Source organism: Vicugna pacos, chromosome 3, assembly GCF_048564905.1.
Source record: "Vicugna pacos chromosome 3, VicPac4, whole genome shotgun sequence".
NCBI lineage: Eukaryota > Metazoa > Chordata > Mammalia > Artiodactyla > Camelidae > Vicugna > Vicugna pacos.
In genome coordinates this window covers 11,243,314-11,260,165 of record NC_132989.1, presented here as the reverse complement: position 1 = coordinate 11,260,165, position 16,852 = coordinate 11,243,314, and the positions used below count along the sequence as shown (strand labels likewise).

General features: G+C 50.2%; 1 protein-coding gene across 1 annotated transcript in view; it reads left to right on the top strand.

The window, feature by feature from the left end:
• Nucleotides 1-16,852, top strand: part of GALNT10 (polypeptide N-acetylgalactosaminyltransferase 10) — a 207,706-nt gene that overhangs the window by 171,212 nt on the left and 19,642 nt on the right. The window contains exons 6-7 of the mRNA XM_072954146.1: nt 1,740-1,923; nt 6,893-7,010. Coding sequence (XP_072810247.1) covers nt 1,740-1,923; nt 6,893-7,010 — 302 coding nt within the window. The remainder of the gene's footprint in view (nt 1-1,739; nt 1,924-6,892; nt 7,011-16,852) is intronic.

Here is a 16,852-nt window from a genome sequence, read left to right as displayed (position 1 = left end):
AACTGAAGGGCAGAGAGATCGAGGGGGATGCTCAGCTTTCCAACTCCTTTCAGAGCTGCTTTCAGCAATCTCGGGCACAGAGACTGTGGTCGGAGGGCTGGTCACATGCTCGAGCATTGTGGCCCAATTGGTCCCACTTAGTCTTCACAGAAGCCCCATGAGATAGGTGGTATCTCCCTCCCTCTATTTTGTTGGCCAGGAAGCCAGGTTCAGGGGCATCAAATAACCTTGTCCAAGACTATACTGTTAGTAGGTGACAGAACCAGGGTTTGCACCTGGGCGTTCTGTTCCCCCAGTGAGTACAGCCCTGTGGAATGCTGCCTCTCTGATGCCACCCCATTGACATCACACCTCTCACAATCAGCCAGCATCCAGCAGAGGACTGTGTCCTCAGCCCACACCCTCCCTGGAAGTGAACCCCCCGACATGGCCATGAATAATTAGGAAGGGAGGCCCATTTCTAGAGCTTTCCCTGGGAAGATTCTTCAGCTTCCTTTAGAATCCCTAAGGAGCCTGTCCACGAGGCAGCATTTCCCAGACTTTTTTGATTGTGTGCCACAGTCAGAAATACACTGGACAGGTCAGTCCACTGCACAAGTGCACACTCTGCTGCAGAGTGATTGGAACACATTTCCTGAAACAGTGCTTTCCCTTATCACCTAGAATGCACCCTGCCATTCAGTATTCTTTCCTGCTTCATTACAAACACACACACACACACACACACACACAATTTCATGACCCTCCTGTGGATCGTGACTTGCAGTTTAGAAAAAGACAAAATGGCTGCTTTCTCTCCTGGCAGAAGAATCTGCTGTAGTTTGATGAAGCCTGGGCCCTGGGCAGCTGCTAGCCTACACTGGCCCTACCAGGCTCCCCATTGCAAGTCTTGAACTTGACTCCTGGCTCAAGCAGCCAGGCACCCCAGCATCACCCACGTGTCCCTCACGGCAGATCATCTGCCTCAGTCGCTGGCACCTCCCGCATGTAGTCAGGGCTTCTTGGCAGGAGGCACACTGAAGGGCGGACGGAATTGTATAGAGTCAGCCTCTCCCTGGCTTGAAAGGGATGTAGAGCCATCTAGGTGAAGACTCCCATTTGCCATCTTGAATCCCCGAGCCTGCAGCCTTCCTGCAGGGCACGGGTCCGCCAGGCCCTGCTGGCGCACCTCCAGTCCTGAAGAGCTCGTGGGATAGTCTATTCCATTCCCTCTTCAGAAGTTCTGACCGTTGGAAAAAGTGAGCTGGACTCTCACAAGGAAGCCCACTTGTTCTCTGACGGCAGCCAGGAGGCGTGGGGGAGCTGCCAGGGGCAGGCGACCTGCCGTGAGGGACAAGTGCTGGGGTGCCTGGCTGCAGGGGCCCCCAGAAGGAAGTGGATCTGTCCTTCCGTAGCAGTGCTGCGTGTGGCAGGCACCTGTGCTAACCTTCAAACATTGCTGTACCCAGTACTCCTGCGACCAGGGCCTCTGCTCCCCATTTCACAGAGGAAAACGCTGGGGCTCAGAGACGTCATTTATGCAGCTGGCCCAGCGCCCCCTCACGGCCGGCAGGATGCGCTAGGAGCCCTGGTCCATGTTGCTTAAAGCTTGTGCTCGTCCTGCCTCATGGATTCTCCGACTCATGTGTTCAGAGAAATCACCCAGAGAATGTGTTAAAAATGTAAGTTGCAGAGTAGAGTCATGCACATAGCTGCTCCCCCATCCTGCCTCCCTAATGGGCATCTCTTGGCTTCTGCAGACCGCATCGCTCGGAACCGCAAGACCATCGTGTGCCCCATGATTGATGTGATTGACCACGACGACTTTCGGTACGAGACACAGGCCGGGGATGCCATGCGGGGCGCCTTTGACTGGGAGATGTACTATAAGCGGATCCCGATCCCACCAGAGCTGCAGAAAGCTGACCCCAGCGACCCATTTGAGTAAGTGCAAGCGACCCAGGCCGATCCCAGTGGCCAACCCAGTGACCTTTCCCCAACACACACACGACTCAGGATCGCCACCTCCCCCCAGAAGTCCAGCACAGAGGGGCCAGTGCAGACCTCCCCGACCAGAAGCATAGCCCCTCCCAGCTTGTCACAGAACCTTGGCTCATGGACCACCAAGCTGGTCACCTCTTCCTTGCGCACCCCAGGACTGCCAGCAGGGGGCGGCTGACAGTTGTAATCATCTCGTGGTCTTCGCCATCGTCACACCATTTATTGAACACTTTCTAAGTGCCAGGCACACCCCCAACAACCAGTTATTACTGTTGTAGTAAAAATTATCTGCGTTTTCCAAATAGGGACACCAAGTTTCCAAGAGGTTAAGCAGCCTTTCCAGGTCACACAGCTATGAAATGGCAAAGGCCAGATACCGTGCAGGTCTGTCTGCCTCTGGAGCCAATTCCCCATCCTTCAGTTGCACCCTCTTTGAATTATTAGGGAAATGCCAGCTTATCCTGTGGTGGAGGTGTGGGGGCACGTGGACTGGAGCCATAGCATCCTGGGGTATGAAAGCTGAAGGGAACTTACAGGTGGTGGACCCCAGCCCCTTGCAGATAAGGAGCCTGAGGCCCCAGGACAGTCCCTCTCTGGTACCCCAAGCTCCAGAAATGTCCTTCCTTCCACGAGGGGCTCTCCATCCCTGCAGCTGTCATGTGAGCCACTCCAGCTCTCCTGCCAGAGGTGTGGGAAGATCTCTGGGTACAAAGCCAAAGTCCCATCTCTCCTGCTCTATTAGATTCCTGATTAGTCTCCTAATTATTGCTGCGGTAGTAAATTACTGCAAGCCTACTAAAACAACACGAGTTTATTGTCTTAAACTTTGGGAAGTCAGACTTCTGAAAAGGTCTTATTGGGCTAAGTCGCTGTCAGCTGTGCTGTGCTTCCTCTCGATGCTCTGGGAAGGAATCCCTTTCCTTGCCTTTTCCGGCTTCAAGAGGCTGCTCACGTTCTTTGGCCCCAAGCGCCCTTCTTCTTCAAAGCCAGCAGCGTGACATCTTCAAGTCCTTCCCTCCTTCCCTCTCCCCCACCACTTTCCTCCCTGTCTCTCTCCCTCCTTCCTTCACCTCCCCCACCTTCCCCTTCACCTCCCTCCCCAGTCTCTCTCCCTGTCTCTTGCTTCCATCATCACATCTCCTTCTCTGACTCTCAGCCCTTGTGATTATGGGCCCACCAGGATAATCTCCCCATCTCAGGATCTTTAATCACACCGTGCAAGGGCCCTCTGTGTCAGGCAACATATTCACAGGTCCCAGGAGTTAAGACATTGGCTTCTTGGGGAGAGTATTATCCTGTCTACCACACCTACCTGATCACCGCTTGACCCCAGTGAACCCCAGCTGCTCTTTGCCTCACCCTCCCCATCTGGGAAAGGGGGCTACTGGCAGCTCAGCCATCTTCATGGGCACAGTGCACCCAGGGCTCCTGGGGAACCCCCTAACACTGTGGGCCCCAGAGGAGGCTCTGAGGTAGGAAGAGGTAGGCTTGTTTGAGGAAGTGGAAGGTGGCCGGGCGACGGAGTGGTACCAGCTGAGAGTGGAGGGTGTGAGTGGAGCCCCTGTGCTTCCTCCACAGGCCAGACATTTGTGTTCTTGTCCTGACCTCCTGTATCCTACACACAGTCAAACACAACTATTAGGCCCTCCTGAGTCCACAGATACAGTGTAGCCAGTACCACGTCATGCAGCCAGCGCTCTCTAGTATTCCTCAGTCAGCCCCCAGTTGCCCTGAATTCTTGGAGAAGAATGCTAATCACAGGCGTAACTAACATTTGGCCTGAGCTGGAGAAGCACTTCCAGCTGACAGCAGTGTCTTTGGGTGTCGGTAGAATTCTCTCCGCTTGACCGATGGGGACCCTGTGGTTCAGATAGGAAATGACACTTGCCCAAGTGACATGTAACAGAGGCTCAGGTCGGACTGGCTGCTGGAAAATTATCAGGATAACCAGGACGCCCTTTTAAAAGTTTGAGCCTCTGCCATCAATCAGCTCATAGGTAGATGAGGGTGGGTCTTGGCCCACCCATCCTCCTGTTTGCAGGATGGGGAGAGGGTGGGTGCAGGTCATGCAGCTGGGTAGAAGCAAAGGCCTAGCTAGTTTCATCTGGAGCTTCGGACTCCTGTCTGGATATTAAAGGGGTTGGCCCAGCCCTAGAGGAGGGGCTCTCAACCCTTCCTGCACGATGCCATCACCTGAGGAGTTTATTTTAAAAGAACTGCCCAGACTGCCTCCAAGTCCAGTTACACCAGGGTCTGGAGGTGGGGATCCAGGCATCAGCTCCCAGTGATGCTGACGTGTGGCCGAGGTTGAGACCTCCTGGCCCCGATGCTTCCCCAGGGACTCTCCGTCCTTTGTACCCTCCAATTCCTTCTGGAAGTCTCTCTTCTACATTGCACATGGACAAAACCCCAAGAAGACGCCACTAAGAAATCATGGTCATTTTCTGCACCCCCCCCCTCAGGCAGCCCAGAGAATGGGCACTCTGCAGGCACAGGGCCTCGTCCTGATGTTTGACAGACTTGGGCCTCTGTGGCAGATTCAATTTGAATCGCAGCTCATCCACTTACTAACTGCATGCCCTTGAGCGGAGCACCTAGCACATTTCTGAATTTCAAATTTCTCCATATGAAAGGGGGCCAGTCATAGGGCTTTGTGAGAGCTGGAGAGAATGTTGCTAAGGTGAGTGGCACACAGTGCTCAGAATTGTTGTGATTGCTGTTGAACACAGCAGAAAACAGCCCAGGCTGGAGGAGAGGCCTCCCTCTGCAGGCGAAGTCTCAAGCATCCAAAATGCCTTACAGCTAAAACCCTGCCTGTTCCACGGCCCCTGCCACCGGCTTCCACCCAGGCTCATTTTCCTGTGCGGAGTCTTAGGTTGGATTTCCTGAAGCACCGAGTCAGAACCACCCTCTGCCCCTCCAAGCGTTACAGCTCCAGCCGAAAAACCCCAAACCTGACAACCTTCAAAAGACAAAGGAAAATTGATACTAATATTTAATAACACCTTGTTTCCCTGTAGTACCAAATACTTTCAGAACTATCCTAACAATGTGGGCTAGGAAGTATGGCTATACATCCCTGTGTAGTTGGAGAGCCAGGCTCAAAGAGGTTAAATCAGCGCTGTCCCATAGAAATATAATTCAAGCCACACGTGTACTTTTAAATTTCCTCATAGACACGTTAAACAAAGGTTAAGAGGAGCAGATAAAATCCATTTTAGTTATATATTTTATTTGACCCATTATGTCTAAAATATTCTCATTTTAACATGAGACCAACACTGAAATTATTGAGATCTTTTCTGTGCTTTTCTTCGTATTAAAGCTGGGAAACCTGATGTGTATCTCACACTGCCAGCCCCTCTCAGTTCAGATTGGCCACATGTCAAGTATCAGTAGCTGCATGTGGCCAGTGGCTCCCGGGCAGCACAGGGTTCCCGGGTTAAACTTGTTTGTTTGTTTGTTTGTTTTTTAGTTGAAGTATAGTCAGCTTACAATGTTGTGTCAATACCTAGAGATGGTCATTCTAAGTGAAGTAAGCCAGAAAGAGAAAGTACCGTATGGTATCACTCATGTGGAATCTAAAAAAAAAAAAAAAAAAAAAAAAAGACACAAAAGACACAAATATGTAAATGATTATTTACAAAATGGAGTTAAACTCTTCATCCCAGGTCCCACCACAGGTTAAGGAGAGCTGAGGTTGGAGTGAGGGTCTCCCCGTTTCTGACCCACTGTCCTTTTCACTCACCACCTGCCTCTGGACTTGCTCCTTCCTGATGGGAATTGTGGCCACGTGGGGTGTGGTTGCACCTAGATTAGAGAGTCAGATCCCAGCCGTGCTGCTTAGCTGTGAAGCCTTGAGCAAGTCTTGCACAGTCTCACCCATCTGTACTCTGGTTTCTATGTGCATAAAACAGGGTAATAAAAATGGGGCCTCAAGAGGCACCACGGGGAACTCCGGCAGGCTGCACCCCACAGTTTATCACCTCTGTGCCCGGGCTCATGTTTTTCCCTCCTGAGTGCCTTCCCCTCCCCCTGGTTCCCACCTGTCCATACCCACCTTGAACACTACCCTCTGAGTATCCTTCCTTGATTCCTGCCCCAGCCTCTCTCCTTACCCCCAAAACCTGGAGGCAGACACTCCCTCCTTTCCTGGAGTACTGGCTGCACCCCCTAGAGGCCCTTGTTACGCCCCACCTGTCTTCTGGATCCTTCTGTCCTCAGGTGGCTGCCCTGCCACACTGCCATCCTCTGAAGTTTCAGTCTGACCCTGATTTACCTCCAGATTCTTCCCCTACCTGCTTCTCAGCCGGTATTTGATGAATAAACTAATGAGAGAATGAATGAGTAGAGTTCATCTTTTCCCAGTTTAACTGAAAGAGCAGGGACTGTGGCTTCTTCTACAAACACTTGGCAGAGAAAAAGTCCACGCTGGGCTGACAGAGTAAGAATCATCATAGAACCTTGTCTGAAAACAGAATCCTGACTCCATCCCCCAGAGATTGTTTTGTAGGTCTAGATAAGGCCAAGGGAGCTGCTTGTGTTTTCATCTCTCTAAGACCATCTACAGCCTAGACAGGCTTAGAAAGATCTGATTCAGACAGCTTAGCTAACAGGAGGACTGGAGATACATATATGATGCAGCCACAAGGTCCGCAGGGGAAAAGCACTGTGATTTCATTTTGCATGTACTCTTAGGTGTTCACTGTGTCAAGGGACTTTTGGTCCGTCGGTTAAAATGTTGCATTTGTGAAGGAAGTATAGACAAGAAGGAGGAAGGGCTTTGATTCCCTGCTGGACACCTGGGTTCTCAGAACCTCATGCCTGGGGAAACAGCAGTATCGGAGAGCAGGATGCACAAGGGCGCACGGCCGGGATGCCGTGTCTTCATGCCACGTTCCTCTCCCGACAGGTCTCCCGTGATGGCTGGCGGGCTGTTCGCCGTGGATCGGAAGTGGTTCTGGGAGCTGGGCGGCTACGACCCAGGCTTGGAGATCTGGGGAGGGGAGCAGTATGAGATCTCATTCAAGGTGAGCCAGCTCTCAGGAAGACCCTTGTCCTGGGCACAGCGCCCTTGGCCCCTGTCCTGGCAGGCTGCATGCCTCATGTCTGTCCGGGCCTGGAAAGAGTCTGGAGGCCTCAGGCTCTGCCGCCCCCTGCTCCCCAGGGGAACCAGTCAGGAGCCAACGGCCACTGCTTATTGTATGTGTGCGGCGGAAGCTGCGGGGGTCCTCATGCTGCCAAAGGCTGAATGTGTGTCCCATTTAGATGCCCAGCAAAACCGCAGAGGGTAAGAAAAACCTAGAAGGCCAAACAAGACACGTAGCCCAGGAGAAAGCTCTGCTCTGAGGATGGCCCCCTGGCCTCACAGATACCAAGATGGCCTTTATGGTTGCTGGCCACCCCCTCAAGTTTTCCATTTGTAACTGTCACTGCTAGAGTTTGATGTGCAGAGACCAGGGGTTAAGAGCTCAAGTTGTGGAGTCAGAAAAGCCTGGGTTCAAACCCCAGCTTCACCACTCAGTAGCTGTATAACTTTGGGCAAGTTCGATTACCTCTCTGAGCTTTCTTTCCTCATCTAAGAGAATAGTAATACTACCTACCTTACAGAACTTTGGTGAAGGTTAAATGAGATAATATCTAGAAAGTGGTTAGCACCCAACCTGGGGACACAGCCACCTATTAATAATTGGTAGAAACTGTTGAAGAGTCAATAAATCAACATTTACTATAACCTATTAGACCAGCCCATGTACTGCAGAAGTCTTCTGACGATCACAGTCAAGGAGATGATGGTTACTAGGTAACCACCCAAACTTCTGAGGCCACATTCTCCCCCCTTTTTTGTGGGATGTTTGTGTTGATCCCAGATGAAATGCAGTGGGGAAGGCTGGTTTGTCCTGTGCCCTTGTGGTCAGCTAGGGCCTGCTTCTCACACCCTGGAAGCCCTGGTAAGGCATATCCCCAGCCTGTGAGGGATAGCCTGCACCATTCCTGGGCCGAACCCTGTGAATACACAACCCTGATGCCCACCAAGTCGGGCATCAACTTTTTATGCAAAGGACCATTGTCACACACAGCAAGGAAAGCTTCGGTGCTGGGATCAGACTGCCTGGGTCAGATCGTAGCTCTGCCATTTCCTACCAGCTCTGTGCTCTTGGACAAAGAACGCTCATCTCACTGAGCCTCAGTTTGGGTTCCCTTAAAATGGGTTTAATGATACTTCAATCCTCATAGGGTTGTTGAGAGGATTAAATAAGGCCATTCTTGTTAGGTGCTTCTTAATGTATATTGTAAAAATCATTTACATTATTGTCTTTGTCATTATGTGTGCCACTGGGTGAGCAGTTCAGAACTGGGAATTTCATTAGCAAAGAAATAACTTAGAATTCTACTGAAACATTATTTTGGTTTGAAAAGCAGTCTGTGTTTGTTTTACCTGTGCAGTTCTGAAGTTGTCTCCTGTAAGGGGACCAGCTCCCTGAATGAAACTAGTATTAAAATCTACGGGTGATACTAAATATATTTATGATGATGGCATAAGCACTAACCAGTTGGAGTGGATGCCAGCTGTAAACAACTGTGCATCCACTCTGCTGTGCAGCAACTCAGTTTCAGCCCTGATCCGAGCTGGCTGGACCCTATGCCAAGCCCTTCACATGTGTTAGCTTATTGAATCCTCACAACAACCCTAGGAAGGTCATATCGTTATTATACCCGTATCACAGGGAGGCTGTGGGGCTCAGACCAAAACCCTACACAGTTGGAACTAACAGAACCAGGACCTGAACCCAGGTCTGCCCGACTGCAAAGCCCACACCCTGACTCGCCATGTTTCATAGGCCCCTTCAGGGACGTAAGACCACTTGAGAGGAAAACTAGCCTAAGAGGTTGGCTGCAATCTCTTGCTCTTTCTTCTCAGTTTTTGTCCCCTCCTGGGGTGTTTCTCAATTTACTAGGATATTTTGCAGCTTCTTGGTGAAATAAATAGTAACAGTCTAATGTAGAAATGGCAAAAAAGTCAGAAATAGGTTTCCTCTCCTAGCGAACTCTGATCCATTCGTAGGGGCTGCCCCAGTTCTGTGTTAATGTCTGTTCTGAGGCTGCATCCAAGCTTATCAGAAAGGGAGTAGTGATTGATTAGTGATGTCTGCCTTGGGTGCAGTTTTGGTGAGTGATGTCATTTATTTAGTATCCTTAGCTCCTGCAATCTAGTTTTCCAAATGTCACATCCTTACAGGAACAGTGAAATCACACATAAGGAGTCAGAAGAGTTCTAACTTCACAGTTCTTCAGTCCATCAATTAAACAAGCTTGATTTACAAAGTTTTCTCCCAAATGTGTTCCCAGAAATGTGCACATCTGTGTTCTGATTTCTCACCAGACTGTAAACTTCAATAGGGAAACAATCTATGTCTGTTTTATTCACTGCTATATCCCAAGTACCTAAAGGATTGCCTGACAGGGAGAAGGTGTTACTGGACAAAAGTTTGTGTGCCCGACTCACAGTGAGGCCAAACAAACTGAAATGTTGAGTTTGGAGCAGAGAAAGGTTTATTGCAGGGCCGAGCAAGAATACGTGACTCAAGCTCAAAAAACCCGAACTCCCTGATGGTTTTCAGGGAGGAGTTTTTATAGACAAAATTTGGAGTGAGGGCTGCAGGGTGTGTGACTTTCTTCTGATTGGTTGGTGGGGAGGTAATAGGGTGATGCTCCAGGAAACTTGTGCTAAGCCTGAAGTTGCCAGGGTGTGGGGGCCTTAGTTCCTGCAGAAAAACCCAAAGACACTGTTGTGTATATTCCTTCAGGAGGAACCAGGACCCTGCTCCAAGGCTGCACCATTGTTTCTTGACTGTTCCTCCCTTGTCTCTGCACTCCCCTCCTTCCCCGATTAGCAACTGTTGAGTCTGCCCTTTGGAACTCAGGGACAGTCAAGGAGGCTGAATGAAGCCTATTTCCTACCAACAAGAAATGGGGGACACAGAAAGGATTTGTAACCAGGGAGGACCCCACAGGATCCTGCTCCGTTTCAAAGGCATTTAATAAATAATTGTTGGTTGAATACTCAGAGCAGGTGTGTCACTGGCCTGACCCCGGCTCCTTGGTCCAGCTCCTTGGTCCAGAAGTCCCCCTTCAGGAACTCCCTCCATGGAAAATAGCGCATGGAGAAAGATTTGCACAAAGGAATTTCTAAACCCGAAATGATTTCATTCTGTGTGTTTCAAAGACCCGTCTGATGGTGCTCATCAGGCAATTACGAAAGAACAAATGGTGTTTCTCTTCCCACAGTTTATTTACAAAAGACGTGGTAGTGAAGCCATATTGAAAGTCTCTCATGGGGAGGGGGACGATGCTGGCTCCAGTTTACATTTGGTCCAGTTATCTCCTTCACTCTTGAGTGGAAATGAGACAGTAAAGAGGAGTCCCCCAGGTCAGGCAGGGAGACCTTTCTCCCTCAGCTTTCCCCCTCCAGGCTTTGAGAGCACGAGCTCCCGGAGCCGGAGCCTCCTCTGCCAGTGCATTGCCTCCCAGGCCCCCCGGAAGGCCTGCCCACGGCGCTGAGGGCACAGGCGAGCCCATGTGTCTGCCGGCGATGCTCCCTGAGATGCCCGGTGTTCTGTTTCAGCCAGAGCAGAGCATTTACAAAGGACCAAATTCCCTCTGATTAATCTCCGCTGAGATCCCTTTTCTTCTTGGTGACAGAGACGAGAGACTGTTCTGAAAGGCATGAGTGTATTTTCAGAAATTAAGATAAATTGATACATGCCATCAGGGCTGATGGATTAACAATTTGGCTCCAATTTCAGACCAGGACATCTATCCTGATGGGAAAACCCCAGAAAAGATGTTCCAAAGGCTCTGAAATTTCTAGAAGAATCATTGACTCTCTCTCAGTCTCTCTCTCTCTCACAGCCAACAGAGCTTTTGTTTCCAAAAGGCACAGTCACATTATGAGAGCTCTCCTGCTTGGCAGTTAGATGCTTCCCAGTTCTGGTGGTTGGATAAATCTTTAACTCTGTAGTCCGGCCTACACCCACCTCCATAAACTGCTCATCACCCCTTGCTTTCCCCCGACCCTCCCCGTTGTCCTCTTCCCCATTGCATTAACTGGGACTCTTGGCTACGGGCGACCAAAATCTCAGTCAATCTGATTTAAGCAAAGAAATCAGAATTGTGGGCCACACAACTTTCAGGCCTGGAGCCAGGGACTAACCCAGCTCATTCAGGCTCTGTCTCTCTCAGTCCCTCAGCTCTGTTTTGTTTGGGGTTGGCTTCCCTCTCAGACAAGCAGCTCAGTGGAAAGAGAGCTTCTATTTCCCACCCTTCCTGCAGAAGTTCCCAAGTTGAGTCTCCTTGGCCTGCTGGTCCCTTACACACCCCTGAGCACTGTTCTGATTGGTCAGCTGAACTCACATGCCCATCCTAGAGCCAGGAAGGCGGGATGGTTCCTATAGGTCCACCTTAGGGATGGAACCTCCTGGTTCCCCAAAGGAAAGTCCAGGCACTGTGCCCAGAAAGAGGAATGGAGGTGGGTTAGAGCAAATCACCGATATCTGCCTCACCCAGCCATATAGAACTGCTCACAAGCCCCAGGCTTATGTGCCTGGCCATCTTCGTAGACATGTTCATTCTTCCTGAAATGTCCTTCCATAGTCTGGCCAACCCACATTCATCCTTTTGGGTTCAACTCATATCAATAGATGGCTTCCTCTTGGCCTTACCTGAGCTCCCTGTACTGATTAGGAGCCACCCCAACACCACGCCCAGCATGGCTCCAAATGCGTCACCCAAAGGTTGACCTGTATCCCCCACTGGACTCTGAGCTCCCTGGAGGCAGGGAGTGGGTCTTGTCCATCTGTGTATCCCTGTTTTTGGCCCATGATAGGCGTTTTAAATGACTCCATCAATTCCTATGTGATACAGCTGCCTTCATCCTGCCTTTCTCAGACTTACATCTCCATCTTTGGGTAATGGTGGTGTAGCGGATAGGGTACGTGGTGAGAAGGAAGGGCACTGGCTTCTCATCTCTGCTCTCTGTCCATCTGGAGACCCTGGACCAATCACTTGACCTCTCTGGCCCTCCCATCCCAGATGGTGCTAATACAACTTTCCTTCCTGCCTGAGATCAAATAAGATGCTGTGGAGAAAGCCCTTGGACTTAATAGAGGTGCAAGGGTGGTTTGGATTAGAGCTGGTGGTGGCAGAACGAGCAGAAAGGGGACTACACAGTGTCCCCAGAAGGCCAAGGTTAGGATATCTTCCACTCTGAGGTCCAGGAGAGAGAGGTATCTGCAGGACAACATGGCTGAGCCAGTGTGAGAAAGATGGGGGCTTTGGGGCAATGTATGTGGGTACATCTTTTGTTAGCAGTTTGGCAAAATCTGTTACATTTCAAAGCAGGCACAGCAGTCTTTGACCCAAAAGTTCCAGGCCGAGGAGTTTAGCCAAGAGAGACAAATGCCTAGATGAGCAAAGATTTAGGGTAGGAGCTGTTTGTTGAAGCGTTATTTATGATAGGGAAAAACTGAAAATGACCCAAATGTACACCCTTAGGGGATAAATAAGTAAGAGCACATCCCAACAGAGGCGTATTATATAAAAGAAGTTAGATGCCTCCAAAATTGTTTTAAAAGACATGAAAATAGTATATATGTGATTTCATGTTCAGTATTTTAAAATATGACAAATGCAGACAAACAAAAACACCTAAGAAGGATATCCTGATACAGCTGAAGTTACTGAGCACTCACATGTGGTAATGCGTCAGGCTGTGTGCCCCCATTTTATAGATGAGGGAACTGAGGCTTGAGTGAAGCCACTTCCACAACGTTGTGTGGTTGCAACGGGGATTTCAGCCCTGCTCCTCTGACTTCAGGCTGAACCCTTGCCCTGATGGCCTCTGAACCATGGTGCCATGAGAGCCTATGGCCCCTTGGGGCATCGGGGTGGGAAGGCTACAGTGTGGCTGTCCTTTCCTAATAATGTGTGTCTGTGACACTGAATGCATTCATCATCAGTACATATCCCTTTTAAAATCAGGAGAAAAACTAAGACTTTTTTCTAACTAAGAATAGGGGGAAATGTTTTTTCAGCCCTCCCCGTCATCCATCTCTCCCCATATACATCCCAATGCTTCGTTTGGACCATTTGCAAATTCAGGGATGAGATTCTCCACAAGTGAGGCTTAAGAGTAGGCGAGTCCTGGTGCCGAGACACCAGGGAACGACAGAGCCCCGAGCACGGCTTTGTAGGATCTGCTGCAGGAGGGGGAGGCGGCAGCCCGATGCCCTCGGAGAGAGAGATGGAGATGTTCTGAGGGTCCCACCGGGCAGGCTGGCAGGAGCAAGGGAGTGGTGGGAAGCCACACTAGGGGACGAGGGAGAGCCCTGTTCTGAGAGGAAACTCCCCAGCCCCACCCCGACCCCGCCAGCAGAGGCAGAAGGCCTCCAGGGTGAGTGGGTTTGCTTTGTCCTACGCTGGTACAGTTACCCAGCCCCACACTGCCTTGGGCAGAGTTAAAAGAGACAACTCTCAGATTTTCTTTCCATAAAACTCACAGCATGGTCAAGAGGACTGAGTGAAATAGGGTGTATGAAAAGAAGGTAGGATGCCCCCTAGAAACTACTCAGGGGTGATGTTGTGACCTGATGCCCCGAGTGCTTAGGTGATGGGGCCAGGGTCCCTTAGATGGAAGGTGGCAAAGCCAGGGCTAAACCCCAGGTGTCCTGACTCTAAGCCCAGTGCTCATTTCCCTCCATAGGGTTGCAACCTAGAGAGAGGCCACATCTGCAGGGGGCCCCAGAAGTCAGGACCAGCCCTGAAGGGGTTAAGTTGCCGCCCAGGAGGCTGATCCAGGGCCCCCACGCAAGCAAGCACCTGCCTGGCATCACCTCTCCTCATCACCCCCACCTCCCCTTCCAGCCCCCTCTGACTCAGACCAGCTGCAGTGTCGCTGCCGGGAACCCGGTGCTAGCTCCTTCCTTCTCTGGGTTATCTGAGAATGCTGGGAACTTGCTCTGCTCCTCGGAGCATTTTCCCCCCAGCCACATGTACCCAGACTTTCTAAGAGCTGTCTGCCGGGAACAGGGCAGGCATTCTGCTTGTGACTATCAGCAGCCATTGGAAATTCTGTGAGCGTCTGTCTGTGGGTGCCTGCCCCTCCCACCGTTCCTCCAGGACGATGGCTCAGAGGCTCGAGGGTCACCATACGTTGCTCCCTAACCAGCCACACTGCCATGTCTTCTTGCCTTGGTCTTTCATTGCTAAAAATGCGATAATAACTCCTTCAGAGGTTTGTTATAAAAACTAAATGAGATAAAATGTTTGTCCTAGAGACAGGCAAAAAAGAAGGCAGTCAGTAAGTGGTTGCTGTTTAGATCAGAACCTTTGTGTTAAAAAAGGAGGCAGAACAGCACAAGATAAAGTACATTGGCTTTGGAATCAAACCACCTGGGTTCGGGTGCAAGCTCCATCAGCTAGTCACTGGTGGCTTTGGGAATGTGACCTAACCTCTCTGATTTCTCCATCTGTAAAATGGCAGTAGAATGATCCTCACTTCATAGCTTGGGTGTGAGCATGATTAGCCAAAATGTGTTAAAAGCTTAGCTCAGCACTTGTCACATAATAAATAATCAATTACGATGGCCATTAATGTCGGCATTGTGGTTTATGTGATGGGGCTGCCATTGCAGGAAGACCAGAGTGGAAGGAGCTTTGAGTCTGGCAAGACAGAGGCCAAAGACCTTGGCTCTGAGCCCAGCTCTGGAATGAACTCTCGGTAAGACCTTGGACAGCTCACTGCCCTTTCTGCTGAACTTTGATTTCCTCACTAAAAGGGCACTAACAACCGAAACTCACAGGGCTGTCAAGAGATACAGTGTGAACTGGCAGGCACCATTAAACCACGAGGGGCTTTCACTAATCCAAGATATACTGGTTCTCAAAGTGTGGTCCCCAGCCCAGCAGCATCAGTATCCCGTGGGAACTTATAAGAAATGCAGATTCTCAGGCCCCACCCCAGACCTGCTGAGTGAGACATCTTAGGGGTGGGCCCCAGCAGTCTCTGAGCAAGCTCACCAGGTGACTCTGATGCTCACTCGAGATTGAAAATCGTGGCTGTAATGAGCAGGCAAGGTCTTGTACAGAGTGGATGCTCTGGCGAGGCTGTGGAAAGACAGAGTCATGTGTAGGTTAGTTGACAGGTTGGCCTGCAAGTCCCAACACCTTCACCCCACTTTCAAGACTCTACATCAGTGGGTCCACCCTTGGCAGCCAGTTTCTGTTCCATCTCTTCCAGTAGGGTCTTAGAGCAAGGCTGACCAATGACCAGGCCATGTGTGAATGAATAAATGAATGAATGAATGTGTGTTTGTCCTGGGCTGCATTGTTCATGTGCCCAATAGAGAGTAAAGGTGAGTGCACCTCAGCTGGCTCTCAGCAGCGTCCACACGGGGGGTCCAGGGGGTGGGGAGAGGGTTGGAGGTGACCCGAGCAGGGGCAGAGGCCTTGATTGCAAGCCCAGGGTGACCCCTTTGTTCTGCAGACAATACAAGTGCCGTTGGGGGTCTTTGTGGAAGACCATCATGGGCTTTAGAAAGACCAAACCAGGAGGTGCAGTCTTCCCTGGAGGTCTCAGATCTGCCTCATTCTGGGAGCCCCCTCCCTGATTCGACTCTGGGCTCTGCCACTTATGAGCCGAGGAGCCCTGGGGAAGGCCCTTGATATCACGAGGCCTCAATTTCCTCACATGTAAGAGGCACGCTGGTACCTTCCTCACTGGGTGGCTGCAAGATTGCTCTATTTCAAATATAAGTCAAAACCTAATACATCCTGCAACTTTACTGAATTCACTTATTAAAGGGAAAAAACCCTAGTGTAAGGCAGCCACCCCCCATTTTTTGGCCAAGTTGACTATAAACACCTCAGGATATTGTTGAAACAGTCAAATATTTAATTTATTAGTTTATATACATCTGCTTTAAACCATATCATATAAGAGATTAACTTAAAAGTAAATTTTTGTGGATTTTTTTTAAACAATTTTTTTTTCCTACTCTTACCAACTGTACCCAAGGGTATAAGCATCTAAAACTAGCATGGTGGGGAGGATGTAGCCCAGTGGTAGAGCGCATGCTTAGCTTTCACGAGGTCTTGAGTTCACTCCCCAGTACCTCCATTTAAATCAATCAGTCTGACATGAGTGAGGTCCTTTCATGCTGGTAAGGCTTCCTGAAACAGTATCTTGTTGTTCAGAACAAGCTAATACGTTCAAAATAGCCTGACCCTCTAGAAGATGATGATCCAACACCATTCCTTCTTTCTGAGGAGCATCGCGTGGCAGACGTGTGGCACCCAACACCAGTAGTGATGGTGGCCATGTGTCCAGGTTGACACCACTCGGATTGCTCAGAGCCCTCGGTGCTTCAGAATTACCTCATTCCAGCCTCATTACAACCCTGGGAGGTAGACACATTCATCCCATGTTGCAGATGAGGAAACTGAGACTTTCAGATTCACAAAACTTGCTTAAGAGCCTGGATCAGACCCTCAGTTTTAACTCCAGGACCGAGTTCATCAAGGCTATCCTGTGTTCTTCCTAAGCACACAGATAATGTGGAATAATTGGTGATGATTATTAGATTGATTGCATATTAATGGTGGCTTCCAAGAGCAACTGAATAGAGTTTGGGCTTCATTGGGGTCCTCAGCCGAGATGCCAACAGCAAAAGCCATAGCTGGCTGCCATCTCCCCGCCGTGGGTAGGGAGGGTGCCCATCCCTTCCTGGTTGGTTTCTAGGCAGGTTTCCCTGACGGAGAAGACTCACCCAGCCCCTGCTCACTCACGCTCCTCTCTCCAGGGTGGGCCTCTCAC